This window comes from Pezoporus flaviventris, unplaced genomic scaffold, assembly GCF_033815535.1.
Source record: "Pezoporus flaviventris isolate CSIRO_AGI_PZ_B2104156 unplaced genomic scaffold, CSIRO_AGI_Pfla_v1 ptg000090l, whole genome shotgun sequence".
Lineage (NCBI taxonomy): Eukaryota > Metazoa > Chordata > Aves > Psittaciformes > Psittacidae > Pezoporus > Pezoporus flaviventris.
The window spans coordinates 5,237,188-5,255,442 of record NW_026892638.1 but is presented as its reverse complement, the minus strand read 5'-3'; the positions used below and the strand labels follow the sequence as shown (position 1 = coordinate 5,255,442).

General features: G+C 35.4%; 1 protein-coding gene across 1 annotated transcript in view; it reads left to right on the top strand.

Annotated features, from left to right (window-relative positions):
- Positions 1–17,914, top strand: part of NLN (neurolysin) — a 36,637-nt gene extending 18,723 nt beyond the window's left edge. Inside the window, exons 4-13 of the mRNA XM_061475806.1 lie at positions 1,339–1,446; positions 2,901–3,003; positions 3,700–3,860; positions 5,263–5,398; positions 7,619–7,985; positions 9,152–9,353; positions 11,940–12,126; positions 13,407–13,535; positions 14,007–14,143; positions 17,511–17,914. Of these exons, the coding sequence (XP_061331790.1) occupies positions 1,339–1,446; positions 2,901–3,003; positions 3,700–3,860; positions 5,263–5,398; positions 7,619–7,985; positions 9,152–9,353; positions 11,940–12,126; positions 13,407–13,535; positions 14,007–14,143; positions 17,511–17,645 (1,665 nt within the window). The 3' untranslated portion in view covers positions 17,646–17,914. The remainder of the gene's footprint in view (positions 1–1,338; positions 1,447–2,900; positions 3,004–3,699; positions 3,861–5,262; positions 5,399–7,618; positions 7,986–9,151; positions 9,354–11,939; positions 12,127–13,406; positions 13,536–14,006; positions 14,144–17,510) is intronic.
- The last annotated feature ends 341 nt before the right edge of the window (positions 17,915–18,255 follow it).

Genomic DNA, 18,255 nt, shown 5'->3' with positions numbered 1-18,255 from the left:
TTAATTATCATTGACTTCAGATATATGGTGACTTACAGTAGTTAGATCATCCTGTCATGAATCTATGGATTATTTTTTACATTACTGATAAATAAATTATAATAAAAAGAACAAATATTCATCATTCATCATATGACAGTATCAGTAAACTAAGTTCAACTTGCGTATTGCTTTAGAAAAGCAAGTTTATCACCAAGTGAAGTGATTGTTACAGTTGTTTTTCACTGGACTTAGAAATCCTTGCAGATAGATTATCGATATATGTGTAAGACTTTTAGGCACAATTGTACTAATGCTTGGCAGTCCTGCTGTAGCATAATGCTACTGGGACTTGATACCCTTTTCAAGTGCAAACAAAGCTAAACCATTCTGAGCTCCTTCATGGTTCTAAAAACAAATTTCCATTAATTGTTTAATCTGACATGCAGGGCACTGGTGTTTATGTGTTGTTGTGTGGGCTATTTTTAAATGACGGGAAAATATCTCTGTCAGAGTTTTTGTTCTGATTTGTTTTCTCTTGGAATGCAAATAGGTTCCTGTCTTACATTTTTTCTGTTATTTAGAGATAATTTATGCTGGCCAGTCATTAGTTAACAGCTGTACACAGTTGTGTAACTTTCATAGAATCTGCATGTTTCAACATCCTTACTTTTCGGAGATGCTAGTCAGGAATTAATTGTACGTAGTTAAGCTGATGAGAGGGTTGTTAAGACAAGTCAGAGCTAATTCCAACAGTTTCATATTTGAAGGTGAGTTTGAATAGAATGTGTCTTTTGACAAGGACTATAAGTCAGTATCTTTTTTTAAATGTTCACTTCTGGATAAGGCAAGATAAATTTAAAATATGTACAGCATTTTTTTCAGTTTTGGACAAAAATTCAAGGTTCTGGATTAAACAGTTATGCTGCAGTCAGTTTGAAGGAAGACCGTCACAGGACCAATCCATCTTCTGTAATCTTTTGGGGATTTTTTAAATCCCCCTAGGTTTTAAGGTACAGTGTTACCTTACAACACTGATTTTCTTCAAGTATGTATAAGAAAGCTGTCTCTACAGAAAAGGTTTAAGCACACTGTAATGCAAACTAAAAGGGCTTGCCATTATGACAATGTGTAAATATGTTGAGATAGTAAAAGAAAAATATTTTTAAAATGTGCTACATTAATGTAAGAATACTATTGTACAAGGTAACTGTTTTTGGAAAGTCCTTTGCATTAAAATCTGGGATATTCCTTTTTTACTTTGGTGGCATTCTAAAGACCAGCTCTGTTCAGACTCTTCTAATGCTTGGTATGTTTCTTACACGTTATAAATTCAACTATTCTATACTGTCATTTCAGCAAACCTGCGATCTTCAAAATGTAAAGCCTGAAACAAAGCGGTATCTAGAGAAATCAGTTCAAGTGGGAAAAAGAAACGGACTCCATCTTCCTAAAGAAGTGCAGAATGTAAATATGGACTATTAGTTTATAAAGTGAAGGTGACAAATTGTTGAAGAGATTAAATTAAGGTTTCATAGCTGTACTAAGTGTATGTTTGTGATCTTGGACCTGCTTAATTACTGCTCTAATCTTAACTGTTCTTAGTTCCAGATGCATCCGTTAAACATTAATCACTTTAAGGTTTTAAAATTTATCTGTAGGCACCAATGGTATTCAGTGTATAGAGTTGATATGCATTACATCTCTTGGTCTTCCAGAGTAAAAGAAGCCTATCTGGAAGAGGTTTGTTCTATATTCTGATTACAGAGAATGCGTCAATTAGATAGCCAAGAGAACTTTCAAAAAATTTTATTTGTGAGTCCAAGCTTCAGAAATATGACCGATTGTTACCAAGACACAACTGTTTTAATTTCAGTTATTAACCAGCATTGTAAAATGTGTCCAAGATTTTAGCATTTTGACTAAAATAAGGTAGCTTAAAAGGGCCATAAGCCACACTGATAATTTTCGCTCCATTAAGGGAGGATTTACTCAAGCATATAAAAGCACTTATCACTTCTGAAAATCTTGAAGTAAAATTATCAGCATCTGAGATGCTGACATAATGATTCTTAAATTCTGAGTGATGTTGTGTAATAATCTCGGTTTGCAGCTCTTGAATAGACTTTAAGCTTTGTAGGAAATAATCATTCTTCATCCACATCTTTCAGTTACAGGGATCAGTTTCATGTGTATTTGCATTGCTACAGGGCAACTGATGCCTCTAAAGGGATGTTGAAATATTTTATAAGGAAACAATCATTGAATTACATTTAAGTAAAAACCTGACTAATAGTAGTCTGCATATTTTTGTGTTTGGTGTGTATTCTACAGATACCTACTGCGTTCACATGAATGTGACAGTAAGAGGCAGAGACATGCTAGGAGATCTATTAGAAAGTGTTTCTAATGGGTAAATATTAGGATTTTTAGAAAGGTTTTGGAATGGTCTTGCCATGTGTGGGTATTCTCTTTTCGTACATTTCCAAGAGAGTGTTTTTCAATAGGTTGCATGCATTTTTACTTCCTTGATTCTCATTTATTTTAGTAGACATTTTTACACTTATAATTGTAACTTAAGGTTTTAAAATAAAAGAATGTTAGTATGTAATATTGTTCAGAGAATGTGCTTATGTGATCAGTCCCCGCTGAGTTGAGAATCCATTTGAAACTTTATCTGAGCTGTAGCCCTAACCCAGAGTTCATTGGCAACTATATTGCTCAGGACCAAAAGAAAGATAAAATGGAGGACTGAAAAAGAGTGTAATGGCTTGCTACACACTTGCAGTGTGTTAACGGCTCAATTTCATTAGCTGGTAAGGAGCCTAGCTGGAAGAAGTGAAATACTATTCATGTGGAGGATAGTAATTGCCAAGTTTTATTTTTGTGTTTCCACTAAGTTCACTTTATACCCGATACAGGAAATAAAGACAATGAAGAAAAAAATGAGTGAGCTGTGTATAGATTTTAACAAAAACTTGAATGAGGAAAATGCATTTCTTGTCTTTTCTAAGGAAGAACTTGGTGAGTAATATGCTTGCTTTTTCCATTTCTTCAACCTTCCAGTTTTACTGATGTAATGGATTTGGCCCAGTGAATGGTGGTTAGATTAAGTGCAATTATGACTGATTTCCAGTCTTCTCTGTTTCCTTTTGAATCCTTCCCCAAAGTCAGTTTAGAATTACCCTGTGCAAGTGTTTATGGTCTTTTCATAGATTTGTGTTTCTTGAAGTGTTTGCCTCCTGTCAAGTTAGTATATCTGTCCTACTTTTTTTTTTTTTTTCATAACTTCACTTTTCTCTGCTTCTTTTCTCAGTTCTTTGCCATCAGGTAATCGTGAATTGTTTTCATTGCAATTATTGTAAAAACTTTCCTGTCTTGCAATATATTTTATCTACATCAGTCATTTGAACCGATCTAGAGATTTCATGTGACAAAGAATTTGGGAATTAATCATCTGAAAGGCGTGGCATAAAATGTGCTTCAGTAACACCTGAGATTTTTTCTGGGTCTTTTGATCACAACTGTTTCCAACTTCTGTTTTGCTTTGTTGGAATTTGAAAAAGTTTTAGCAAGTTTAGTTACAAAAGTGAGATTATATTTCCATGGAGATTTCTGATGTCATTGTAGACTGCAGCAAAACAAAATGCAATAATCTCACAAAAAGAGAGGGGAGCAGATAATTCTGGTAAACATTGTTTATTAAATTGTGTTCTACAGAAGGCCTTCCTGATGACTTTATTAAGAGTTTAGAGAAGACTGAGGAAGACAAATACAAAATTACTTTAAAGTATCCCCACTATTTTCCTGTCATGAAGAAGTGCTGCATTTCAGAAACCAGGAGAAAAATGGAATCTGCCTTTAACTCAAGATGCAAAGAGGTATGTCATGTACTTACTGTTCTACAAGGTAATGACAGAGATGAAAAATGGAGCTAGGCATTCAGATGTTAGATTTTTCTATATATTGTCTAGAACTATGAAATCAAAACTTGTAAGTGTAGTCTTTAACAGTTCCTTGTTCCAATTTGTTCTGATATCCAGAGACCTTATAAAGTTGATGATCTGTTTGTGTGTGTGTACATTTCTTAAACTTTCAGTGGTGCTGTAAATAGAAGTAGGATTTTGGTCTTTTGCCAAATTTCCCTACAGTGTTCCACAGCTGCTTAATGGCCCTTTCCTCCCGGAGAAGGACATCTGACTCTAGCTTCTGTAGTGCATTGGGATTCTTCTGAATGAGAGGGATTATTTAAGCACACATATTAATTAAGAAATACAGGTGATTAAGTATGAAATTAATGCATTACATTTTGATGAGAATTTTAATTAGGTGTGGAAAAAATATCAAATTTCATATAAAATATTCATTTAAGTGTCTGAAAAAAATAGCTGGAAGCCTGCTGTATAGAAAGAAGAAATATTTTCACAAATAATTTGCTTGATACTAGTAAGACTGGGCACCTAGACAGGTACAAAAATAATGAAAATGATAGGAAGGATAGAAGTGTCAGTCAGGCATTTGTACCAACCATTCATTAGAGAACAATGGCAGACTTCAGCTTTTGTACTTGAAGTGCTGGGAAATTTGAAGAGTTTTGAAGATAAAATGGCACCGGAACTGACCAGTGTACAAGTCAGTATACTTAAAGGGCTTTGCTGTTTAAAACTGTGAGACAATCACTGAAACTAGTTCTTGAAAAGAAAAGGGTTTCCCCTGAGAATTCTCAGTTTTCCAGAACTGGAGGTTATCACGGTTACATTTTCATCTTCTCCCCCACATTTAGGTCAGGGACTGGGGGTTTTGTGTTTCACATCTCTTTCTCTGACTGCTCTTGTCAGTGGCAAAAGAGGGAAATTTGCAAACAAGCTTTGAATGTTGGCACAATAGCTTTGCAGTCTGTCTTCTTCACTAACAAGCAATTAAGCCAGCCTTCAGCTATATTCCCTGTTATCTTTCACATTGAACTGATTGATAAAGGAAATAAACTCTTTGCAACAGTCAAAGATTTGTTATTAGCCTTTAACAAAATGGTACATCTTTTGATTAATTAAAACAGATAAAATAGAGTAATGACTCAGATTGACTAAAAAACTAGCTACTTGCAATCAAATGCTGTGGCAAAACATTCCAAGAATCTAACTACACTTCCACTATTCCATATTTATATCTTAAAGTGTTTCATTTAAAATGTTTGCTGTTTCTTATGATTACAGATATTCAAATAATTGTTTCAAACATACATTTTCTAGTTTCACTTTACAAATTTTCCCTTTTCTTTTTTAGGAGAACACAAAAATTCTTCAGCAATTGCTTCCACTAAGGGCAAAAGTGGCAGAACTTCTTGGTTACAATACGCATGCCAACTTTGTTCTGGAGGTAAACACTGCAAAGAGCACAGATAACGTAACAGCCTTCTTAGGTTTGTTCTTATTTATAAACAATACTTTTATATTTGGTATGGCAACTTGACTCCTCGGCCAAGATAAATTTAAATACATATTGGGTCACAGTGTCCTTCATGTTTAGATAGAAAATGAATTGTTGCCTCTGTTCTGGCATATATTTTTTTTAGACCATAGCTGTACAAATACAATTGCTCCAAAACAGGAAAGCACAAGACAAAAATCTGAAAATAGCTGCTTTGTGACAGCCAACAGAAGCAAGCAGTTATGCCTTTCTCTGCCTCAATATGCAGTTACCCTAATTTAGAACCAGAATAACACATGCAGCCTAAGCAATTTCATCTGTTCAAGAGGCTGCATCACAATTGCAGCTTTTCATTCACTTAGGTTAGCTGCAATTTTTTGTGCATCTATAGCCTCAATGCCTTTTTCTGATACAACTGCATTAACTTTAATGAAAGATTACAGTATACGATGGTGCAGCTTTCATGAGCTAAGGAATTAAATCTTGAATGATAGATTAAATCTGGAATTCAAAATCCTACTAATGGAATTTGATCTGAAAGCAGAGCTATCTAGAAAATTTGTAAACTGAGCAGGTTTGTGAATTCATAGTCATCCTGTTGACCTCACAGTGCCCCCTCTTGTTCATGGAGTTAACCTACACTTTCTGGAATTATGTAGTTCCACAGAATAGTATCTGTTCCTTTATTAATGTGTCCTAGCACCACTTAGGATTGTATATTGATAAAATGTATAAATAAACCACCCAAAATAATTCAGTACAGCAGTAAAGTCTGTTTGATGGTAGTGAGTTTTTGGGCTTAACACATCAGTAAAGAGGTTCAAATGTGCCTCTTTTATCACCTGTAATTCTGTCATGTTTCTCCTGTTACGGCGTGAGCTCAGCTCCATGTTTGGCAATACCAGTTATCCATCTATTTGCAATAAACGTATAATTAATTTTGATTTATAATTAAATGTTATAATTACCTGATTTTTTAAAGTGTACTTAAACTAGTTTGCACTCTTTTCTACCCATTTTATTTTTGTAATTCTAAATGCATTTATGTGATATTGTAGTTTTTCATTTGTTTTGAAGCTGACACTCCTCATAATTTAGCAGGCTTTTTTGTGACTAACTTTTTACAGGATGAGATGGTATTTATGAATAGAAAAGTATATTATGTTTCAGGGTAATTTTCATAAGGGGAGAATGTTATTAAATTAATTGTCAGCTTTTATTTAGTCTGATATATCCTTTGACTACAAGCATGATAGTAAGGTTTGCTCTGCTTTGTTCGTACATATTCATATTTTAAATCAATGTTCATAAGCTGATCTTATGGCTTCGAAGAAAAGCATTCTGTCATGTGACATTCTGAATTTAGTATAATACAAGCTGTGAATAGTATTTCAGTCATGTAAATGCATATAGTGCCTTACAGCCCACCTAGAAATAAGAGTGTCAATTCCTAAATTTTACACTCTAGATACCAATAGTGAACAGTAACCTGAATTCTTAAGGAAAAAGAAAGTATCTGGTACTCCTAAAATACTTACAAGAGAATAGGTACAGTATGTGCTTTAGTTACAAGTTTTAAGTAGTTTATATTCAGTGTATTGCATGAGTCGTGCTATGACCCTTTCTTGTCCAAGAAAAGCTATATTGGAAAAAAATGGCATCATAGATATTAATATCCGGTAGCATTGGTAGTCTAGAAGCTAACTTGTATAGGCAAGAACTCTTTCATCTCTTGTCCTTTTACAGGACTTTAGCTGGAAGTACATAATCATTTTGAAAAATCTTGTAAAAAAAGTAGTGTGTTAATTTTGTGTTGCATTTCCAGTGACTAGTAGTAGTTGTAGTCTTCAGCTGTTTCTTCAGAAATACATCAAGAGAACTGAGATTACATGAGGTAAAATCAAAGACTTAAAGCAAAAGCATCTAGTGTTGCGTTCCATTTCTCATGTCTTCGAAAAACTGAATATACCAAAACCCTTCACAGTACTATATATGTATTTTTTACAGTACTATGCTGTATTATTTATATCATGCCTGTGATTAAAACTCATTAAGACAAGAAAGCAGACAGTTTGCTTGCTGTTGGTCAAAAAATGGGAAACTCTAGCATCCACTCTTGGGGCATGTGCGCATGTGCTTAAAGTTATGAGTGTGTTTTATAGGTATACACATTTTAGTAAGGAACACAGAAGTTGTGCAATCTTTGTTTCAGATGATTTGAGTAAGAAGCTAAAGCCGTTGGCTGAGGAAGAAAGAGAATTCATTCTAGATTTGAAGAAAAAGGAGTGTAAAGAAAGGAACTTTTGTTGTGATGGAAGAATCAATGCATGGGATCTTCATTATTATATGAACAAAACAGAAGAGCTGAAGTACTCCATAGATCAAGAAAAGCTGAAGGAATACTTCCCAATTGAGGCTGTTACAGAAGGCTTACTGAGTATTTACCAGAAGCTGCTGGGACTTGTATTTGAGCAAGTAGAAAGTGCTCATGTTTGGCACGACAGTGTTAGTCTTTATACAGTAAAGGATAATTCAACAGGAGAAATGTTAGGACAGTTCTATTTGGACCTTTACCCCAGGTAATTATGGCCTAATGTTTTACTTACATGTTTTAAATGAAATTGGTCTTAGTGGGTTGCTGGTGTCATTGAAATTCAGTGCATTTGGAAGTAAATATTTGTCCACTGACAAGACTATTATTATTCATTAGCTATCCTCTGGACTGTATTCACATTGCTTAGACTTTTTCTTTTTTGCAGTTCTACCATGTTTCTTGCTTATATTCAGCTGAAGAAGCATTACTACTTTGTTCATTTTTTGTAGTATTGCTGTCTAGTCACTTGTTCATAATTTTTTGGCTCTGTGAACTTTTCTCCTTCCTAACTGTAACAGTGTGTTTTACTTTTCACTTAAGTTGAACTGTTACTCCAGTTCAATTGTATTCTTATCTGCCAAATGTTCCTAGTTTCTCCCAGTTTCCCTTTACACTTTATGTGTGTATTATGTACACTATTGTCCACACTGCTAAAGAAAATATCAAATAGGTCAGGACCAAGAGCAGACTCCTGTTGAGCACACCATGAAATATACTTCCAAGTTTATTTCTATAGCTCTTCATCTCTCTTTGTAGCTATTTACAGCATCAACTGTATTCTGTCAGAGATTAGGAGATGAGACTGAATTTATTCTTAGCTAGTCCTTTTTGACTGTCACTGGGGTATTTTTGTGTATAATTTTTTTAATTATTCTTTAGCTATTTATAAATTGTCTGATACCCTTCTAAAATTTAAATTGATTTAAGGCTGCTCAGGTTTAGGAGAAAAAAATATTTTTTTTTTCAACTTTTGGATCACACTGAAAAATGCAATGAACTGTATTCTTTTCTCTCCTGCAATGAAATTAAAAAATACTGCTTCAGAGAACAGAACCTGGTTTTGCCTATTACAGTAGCAGTTTAACTGCTGAAGTATATATACTTCCAGTATTCAAGTAGAAATCAGATTCTTGTAAATGCTGCTGTGAATCTTAAACTGGTGTGATTTAAGTACCTTTCCCTCCCCCCCTCCTTGTGCTCTTAACAGGATATTAAAATTAATGAGTCTTAGAGGTTATGAAAAGATGTAATTTCCTTGTGTAAGGCTTTAAAGAGACACTGGCTGATTGTCCTTGTTCTTGAATGGGCTTCACTGTTCTTGTGAGCTGGCTTGTGGTTTGAAGATAGTGTCTGATATGTTTTCTTGTACAGAGAGGGAAAGTATGGGCACGCAGCATGCTTTGGTCTCCAACCCGGCTGTCTTCTCTCTGATGGCAGCAGAATGATGTCTGTAGCTGCTCTGGTAACCAACTTCACAAAACCAGCATCAGATTGCCCATCATTGCTGCGACACGATGAAGTAAAGACTTACTTCCATGAATTTGGTCATGTAATGCATCAGATATGTGCACAGGTTAGTGGTGCTTCTGTGCCAGTATAAGACTTCTCCACTGTGAAAGAAAGACCTAAGTGTTTTGGTGGTTTCTAATTTTAGTGAAGTACATATGCAAGTTTTTGGTTATTTTTCAAAGTAGCAGGTTTAGAGGTTTTTTCGTTGGTTTTATGTTTTAACTAGAACTACAGCAATGTTACACCTTCTTATGAAAAACATTTTTATAGGAACATACACTTTTGCATTTGCACCACACAGGTACCTGTGACAAGTGAACAGATCCATGTGTAAAGTAAAGAAGGTGCTCAGTGGTTGCTTCTGTTACAGCTGTCAGAGGGCTTTTTATCACCTCTAGTAGCATGCTAGATATTAGAAGCAAAAAAAAGGTTGCTGTATCTAGGAATGCAAACAATTTGGCAATCCAGATCACCTCCAATATTTTGGCATTTAGTACTCTTGAGAAGTATCACTCTTGACATTAAAAGCATAAACAGATCTTGCCTGAGCTATTGTGTATTCTGCTCTTCTAACTGACAGTCAGGATTCTTCTCAGAGTGACCAGGAAGAACTGAAGCTAGTCTGCAGATTTTGCATCAAGATGTTAATAAAGATGTAAAATTCCTGATATAATTTTTTTTTTTACATGTGAAATTGATTCTACCAGTTGATAAATTTCTTATTACCTTAATGAAATTTTATGTTTCAGAGAGGGACAAGCCTCAGTATTCCTTCACAAAAAATGATTGCATGGTTATTTACAAGTCCAGATTTGTGTAGCACTGCTTTCATCTTCTTTTAAACAGTACCAAATGATTGAGTCAGAGAAATACGACAAACGTTAGATTTGTATTGTTTACCTGGATCCTGGAGACTAGGACTGCAGAATAAAGAAACAAAGTCACAGAAACCCATATGTTACATTCATAATTAAACAAATAGTGTTCAAGGAAACTTCAAAACAGGTAGTTAGAGTTGCTTAGATATTTTTGCATCATGTTGAAGATAGAAATATAATGTTTATTTTCACCAGGAGACAGGTATTCTGAGCTCAAAAATTGAGAAATAAAACCTGTTCTTTTCAACTACCTAGAAGATGTTTATAAATGTGACACATTCAGCATTTTTGGTACAAAATTGACCACGAAACAACATTCTGATAACCAGTGAGGATGTGCCTAGGTGTCGCAGAACCCCTTCTGGGCAGCCCAAGCCAGCAGTTCCAATGCTTATGTACTTCATTTGCTGTGGGATTGCACGCAGGTCAGGGAGGCCTGCTTTCCAGTTGTTTTTTCCCACTGCTGATGTGGTTTCTGTGTGCAAAGCTACTGTGTTTACTGCTGTTGTATTTTATGTATTTTTTTATTTGCACACCCCTGCAAATAACTCAGTAGTTCCACATAAGAAGATCCTGTCTTCTGGGATTTGTGTGTGCAAAGCACTATCTTGTTTCATATGATGATTTGTTTAAGCATATTAAAATTTAACATTTAAAGGGTATGTGTGGATTGGACTGGGTGGTGATATGTGAGCTGCTGGTAAAGTCAGCTTTTGGATACTGATGGGCGTCTGCTGGAAAGTGGGGTATCAAGGCAGGGTAGGGATCTGTTTATGCTGATGGGAAGGAGACTTATTGAGGTACCTTGAACCAAATGTCTTAATTTTTTTTTTTTTGTTTCTGTATGGGTAAACAAGGGTATCTGGAGGCCAACAAACTCTTGCACTCTCCTTGCCTTGTGCTTTAATTACTTCTATCACCATTTCTTCCCAGCTGAGGCTTCCTAGCTTTCCTTTATAGTTTTTCTTTGCCAAGTACAGTAAGAGGGGCCAGCCTGTTACAGCTGTGGATTTGAGTAACTCAGGAGTGCAAACGAAGGCAAATGTTCTCCTTTACTGCTGTTCTTCTGAAGACATGAAAGGAAGACACAGGCATGTGCTACAGCTGTCAGTTCAATGTTATGTCCTATGTTACACCTTTTTTTTTTTTTATTCCTGCAAAAAATTAAGTTCAAAGGCCAGTACTCCAGTGGGGCATGTGTTCTCAACAGAGGATGGAATGTAATAATATCTACAGCTCTTAGAAAGGGCATTTGGGAAACTAAGAATTCTCTTTTTCTTTCAACACTTGAAATGTTTTGTTAAAATATTGCTGAGAAGGGAAGAACAATAAAATTGGATTGGCAAGAGGAGGTAGACTTACTACAGCACAAGTGTGGAGCCAGACCAAATAATTCCTGTTGACATTTGAACAACTGTCTTTTAAAAAGTAACCATTTCTTTTTAGAAATATTTTGGGTTTGAAAGATATTTTAATGAAGATTTTTAACTGTACAGAACTTTTCTTCAAAATTAGTAATGGGGGGGTATTTAAGCGTGAAGTTGTTGATACTAAAGTAAAAAAATTAAAGCTCCAATGTGCTTGACTTTCAGAAGGAGGATTTTTCTATCAGTGATAGAGTGTCAGCTTTGGAAATCTTTCATGGATAAACTTACTAGGATTCATTTATTTCAGGACATCTATTAACACTGAAATTTTGACATCTGAAAATTTATATTCTGCTAGAAATAGTGATTTCTCTTTTCATTTAATATAATGGATTTTCCTTTCAGACTGATTTTGCTAGGTTTAGTGGAACTAATGTGGAAACAGATTTTGTAGAGGTACCTTCACAAATGTTTGAGAACTGGGTGTGGGAAAAAGAACCGCTACAGCAGATGTCAAGACATTATAAAGATGAGAGCCACATTGAAGACATTCTCCTTGCAAAACTTGCTGCCTCTAGGCTGGCTAATACAGGTATCTCTCTGCCCTTTTCCCCCACAAAATATGCATAAAAATACACCATTTAGAACCCTGGTGGGAAATTAAAGACAAACATTTCTTCTGTGTGTTGTACACTTATCAGTGTCTGTCTGGATTTATTTGTATGGATACTCCATTAATAAAGGCTATGATGACAGATACCACAGTTTGCAGGAACAGAGCAGCTCTGTTTTTCCAGGCTACCCACAGGACTAAAATAGCTTTGTGTTCCTCTCCACATGACTTTTTTACCTACAAACTTTGCTCATTTAAAATTAGGAGGAGGGGAGGGAAAGTCCTGGGGTTTCTGGGATTTGGTTTTTTTTTTGTGGAACGCCAGGGCAGGCACTGTGAATACAGTATCAGATTTTCTGTATCTGTCATCCACATTTGGTCTGCATATGACACTTGACAGACACCAAAGTTGTTTGCAAATTTACTGAATATACATGGCAGATCCAGGATAGAAGTGTTGCAGCACTGCATTGTTCAAGCAGCCTCGTAAGTTCTCAGTGCAAAACCTTGAATCTCTGTTCCCTACCTTCCTAGTAGACACACTGCTTTCCCAAAATAAGGTCCCGATTCTCTTCTCCTTCCACATTTTGTACCAGTTTATATGTATCTCCAAATCAAGATGGTAATCTCAGGTCATTACCTATCATGTCATTGTTATTCTGTCACTGTCACCTCTCTGTCCCCGTAGTCAGGACTCCCCATTATCATAGCCTTATCCTTTCATGGTATATCATTGAGCCACTACAGTTTGTTTCATACTGCCTCCCTATGCTGACCCAAGAAGTCCTTATCTTGTGGCTTGTACAGGCACAGTAACTACATAAGCAGTTTGCCTGAGTAAAGGTTCCTATCTCGTAGCTTCTTCCAAAAAGCCTGCAGCAGCTGCAGCAGCAGTTCTTGCTGTTCTTCTGCCTTAGGGTAGATATACTTACTGCCATCTGTGCAAGCCTGAATGAAATGGTATACTGGAAGTGAATACATCTGAAAACATAATTTTAAATACTGAACTTTTGTGTTTAAATATCTGCTTTGTTTTGGTTTTGATCAGGAAGGAAGGTATCATTTGAAAACATGAAGTTTATAATGACAATTCTTCCATGAAAAATATGCCTCTCAAATTTTTGTAACTGAACCAGTTCAAATGGAAATTACATAACTCCAAGTTTTTCCATGGTTAAAATTGAGATCTTTGACTAAGAGCTGCTAAAGCAACCCCAGCTACTTTGATGCTAGTTAATTATATGTTCTTACCCAATTAGGCCTTTTAACCCTCCGTCAGATTGTTTTGAGCAAAGTTGATCAGGCTCTGCACACCAAGCCATCTGTTGATCCAGCAAGTGAATATGCTAAATACTGTATGGAGATTCTAGGAATTCCTGCCACCCCAGGTATGTCAGTGCGAAGATTTTATACAGCATGTCCAAATGGTTTGATTAAACATGCCTTTATTTCCCAGTGCTTGGCATACAAAAAGAACAGAGTTGTATATAAAATAATCTACTTTATGAAGCCAAAATAATTACTTTGAAACTTGGGGTGATCTTAATGGTCTGAAGCTTAAGGTAAAAATAAAACTTTACCATTTGCCAGTTGTAATTTAGAGTGACACGGTGTGAATACCACTTTAGATGTTCTCTCACATCTGTGTTGGATGTGCCACTAGCCTAAAATGGGAAACCGAGTTTGCTTTGTATTCAACAAAATATGGCTAATACTTTGAGGCATACTCAGACCCTATATGCTAGAAATTTCAAAATAGTTGGTATAAATTCCTTATGAATTAGTTCTTGAAGTACTGTTGACATCAAAGAAAGAAATGCGTTGGATTTGAATAAATTATTGTTAATCTACTTTTCAAGGAACAAACATGCCAGCTACTTTTGGACATCTGGCAGGTGGTTATGATGGTCAGTACTATGGATACCTGTGGAGTGAAGTGTTTTCCATGGACATTTTTTACAGCTGCTTTAAACAGGAAGGAATAATGAATCCAAAGGTAAGTGATGAATATTTTCTAGTAAAAGCTTTTTTGTGGTTTCTCTCTGAAATCATGCTTATTGCAATCATGATCCATACGTATAGCATCTCAAGTACTTCTTCTGTAGCTGTCAAGTTCAGATCAACAAAAAAAATTGTGTAAGTAACTTAATCACTTTAGAAAATAACCATACAATTTCCAAAAGCACTCGGATTTAAAAATAATTCTTGCATTGCCATATATTTAATATTATGGCGCTTTTAAGACATTGTGACACACTGACTAATACCTTCCTCTTCAATTGTAGGCTAAAAAAAAACCCATATTCCTGCACTGCAGGAGTAGATGCATATTCTTCTGCTGTGAAAATTGTATAATAGCTCTAGTTCCATGAGTAGTACCTCAAGTGTGTGGTACTTTTATGTAGTTACTATTTAGAATATATTTTGAATAATAGAATTGAATTTGATCTTTCCCTTTCACAGCATAGCATAACTTACTTCTTTTTTTCTTCTTTAGTTCTCATAAGTGGCTTTTTAAGTTCAAATGATTCACAGGTTCTAGATTTACTGGGCTTTTTTTCCCCTTATGTAATTGTCTAGCCTCTTCTGCATCCAGCAGAAATAAAGGTTAGTTAGCAATGTGGTTAGTAGTCCTGCCAATTCTGGCAGCCTTTCCTACTTTTCAGATATCATAGTATTAGACTTGTGAGTTGAGATGCTGCAATTCTGTCATGTGAAAAAACTTTCGATTTTCCTGGTCCTCTTATCTGCCTTCTGGGCTCAGCAGCCAGCACTTCCCTTCACTAAAAGTGTACAAGACAAGTGAAAGAGAAAATAGGAAGTGCTCAACTTTCCTGTTTCTCTCATGGAATTTGCCCTTATTCCTCCATTTCCTTGTCACAGCCACCAGAACTTCTAGAACTGTCCCTCCCTCTAGAGAGTGGAGAAAGTAAACAAGATAAGATTTTACAAAGGGAGGCGTCCGAAGTGGAAATGAGGTTGGGGTTAGAAAACTGAGGCATTGGTTAAGCCAATAAAACTGAAAAGGGGTTTTAATAAGAAAAGCAGCAAACTGGATAGTTTGAGAGGAGAGGTGATGAAAGGTTTGGAGGTCAAGACTGGTTTTGAAGTGCCAGGGATTCTTGACAGGTACATATGAGAACAAGCATACCTCTCATTCAGTGGGAATGTTGTTAGTCATAAAAAAGAGCAGGAGAGGAGAAATGGCAGACTAAGTGACAGAGTAAGTTAACTTTTCAGTAAAATCTTGTTCATCTTAAAAATGGCATCTGGGAAGGAGTCAGACTTGTTGGGCTTTTTTAACTATTAGCAATTGGAAGAGATGGGTAAGGATGCTGGTGCCAGACTTGTGAGACTTTGTGTCAGTTCTCAGTTCTGACACACGAGCACCTACCCAGTGTTATCACAGATAGTTGTTTTCTGTTAGCTTTACTCCCTAATCTCAAAACCTTTTTATGTGTAACTGTAGAGTCAAAACCCTAATTAAAATTGGCAGAGATGCTCTGTGACTTTCACTTCTGAGGGGTGAAAGTACCTTTTATTCTCATTTTTGATAGGGATTTTTGTTTTGTTTCTCTGTGTATGGGAGACTTTGAGGTAAATTAATTATGCTAGGAATTAATATGTACTATGGTTCACTAAAAAGCAACTAGTGCCTCTTAATGTGAAGCCTGCTAACCAGGCTAAGTAGAAAAATGATTGTGTATCACTCACTAGCATATGTGTTGTTATGCATATACATATAAAAACCCACTTTGCTTGAATGATGATACGACTTCAGAGCTAACACTGTGGAGATTTTCCCTCTCCCTTCTGAGCAATGCTGTCTTCTCAAATTGGTTCTCTTTCGACTTGTTTTCCTTATTTGTATTTCATTTAAGTGTAATAAAGTTCCATGGGATGGGACAAACAATCTTTTATAAACAAATACTAGATACCAATATGATTTTTGTAGTTACTCATATTTCATTATGTCTGGAATTAGACTACTGTTAAGAACAGCAGGAAAGGAAAATGATTATGGTATTATGACTAGGGCTTTTAGAAATTTGGCTTACCTCTTCCTGTTAGAATAAAACCTCTCTTCCTGTTTTGAGCAGCAGTTACAGAAACTAGTTTCAGAGACTGTATCTATAAAAATTCTTCAGCAAACACTTAATTGGTTGTCTCATTTCTTAATTCTTGCACATATCTGAAATTACTTCTGGTCTCCCTAGAACTGAGCAATGGTCTGGCTCTGGAGAGACCACAGCAAAGACTCAAGTATACTAAAATAACACTTCTAAACAAACCATATCTTTGTTTGCTCCTGATGTTCAGGAAACTAACACAAATAGCGAAGTATGAGCAATGCATCAGTGAAAATTCGGATTTTTTTCTGTTTTAGTTTGGATTGGTTGGTTGGGTTTTTTTTGCATTTTAGTGTTTTTCCAGCTGTAATTCAGAAATTGCAATTGGTAATGCAGTTAAGTCACGGAAGTCTGTCACTTAAAAAGACCTATGCTTGTTTTTGCAGTACAGCTATCAGGAAGTGGTCTGCTCCTGTAACCTCATAGCTTTGACATGTGGGGAAGTATATATGTGTGTATACACTGACTAAAAGGAAAAACATTTTCTTCTTTATTATCAGAAGCATCTGGGACATCTGCATACAAAATAATATTTTCTCACATGTCTTAGAAGCTCAAAATTCTTTAGATATCTTCTTCAAATTATGACCTTTTTTCAAGAAAGTCCTCATTACTTACTGTTGTCTCAAAAGCTTGGTTGATTCTTTTTAAAGAAGTCCACTCCTTCTAAAGTAATATTTCTTCCTGCAAATAAAACCTACATTTCTGTTACTTTACAATACTTTAATAGGAGAGTTAGATGTGTTTGTATATATTATGTGTACCACTGTGCATATGTGCCATGTCATTCTTCAGTACTGTATCTATCTATGAACTATCCTTCTGTTCTCCAAACAGAGATTAAAGAAAGAAAAATCTTCAGTTAAGAGAGGATAGATGTTAGGTTCCCTTTTCTTGCCAATAAGTCATGGGGATAATCCATCACTGAAGACTGTGAAGATTGTGTGTGCATTATGCTTTATAGCATGTCTTCTAGACAGGTTATGATAGTAGCTTCCAAAACAGTGTAAAACCACAAGAAAAATTATTTCTTCCTGAACAAGTTTAATTTCTGCTCTCTTGAGTTCTTCCAGCAGATCTAAATTACATTTCTGTGTTCCTGATTTTATATTACAAAAATCTTAAGGAGAGAAGGTGCTTGATCACGAGTAGATTTTTAAATACACAACAAATACAGAAAAGAGGCAGTTGGCAAGGTGAGAAATATTAATATTCTGCTTTTCCTTCTATTAGGCTGGGATGAAATACAGAAACTTCATTTTGAAGCCTGGAGGATCTTTGGATGGGATGGATATACTACAAAATTTCTTGGAGCGTAAACCAAACCAGAGAGCTTTCTTACTGAGTAAGGGATTATGTGTCCAGTAAAATTATGGTTCCTTTGTAATGTCATGTAAGTATGAAATGAACTGGAAATATGAGTGTATTTCACATCTTAACTGTGTATCACTTCAGGGGAATTGGGTCACTTTCTGATGATTTTTTTTTTTAATTGCATAAATAAAAATGTGTGGTTTTATTAAATTGCATAGCACTACAAAATTCAACATGTCAGGGAATAAATTCTGAGATGTGCAGAAGCTGAAGAATTTGGATGGTAATTTTTTTGAACTGTTATGAAATAATCAGTATGTGGAGTTGATGCAATGTTTCTCTTTTAATAGATGCACTTAAACTGTCTTGTGAATTAATTTTCGAACTGGAGGGGATAAAAAAAAGCACACTACCAGCAATAAAAAAAAACAGATTCATTCTTACTCTGTGTTCTTCAATTGTATTTATTGCTCATTAGTGCTTTTGATGGAGAGGAAGTATGTTTGATTTTGTCATGTTTTGGGTTCAGTCTAGCTTCCTGACAAATTCCAGGACTGAGAATTTGCCCCAGACAGCTTTATAGCAGAAATACTTGTGTGATACTTTTAAGTTTCATTCTGATGCACATTCAGGTCTATAATTTATAACTTACACAGTAGAACTA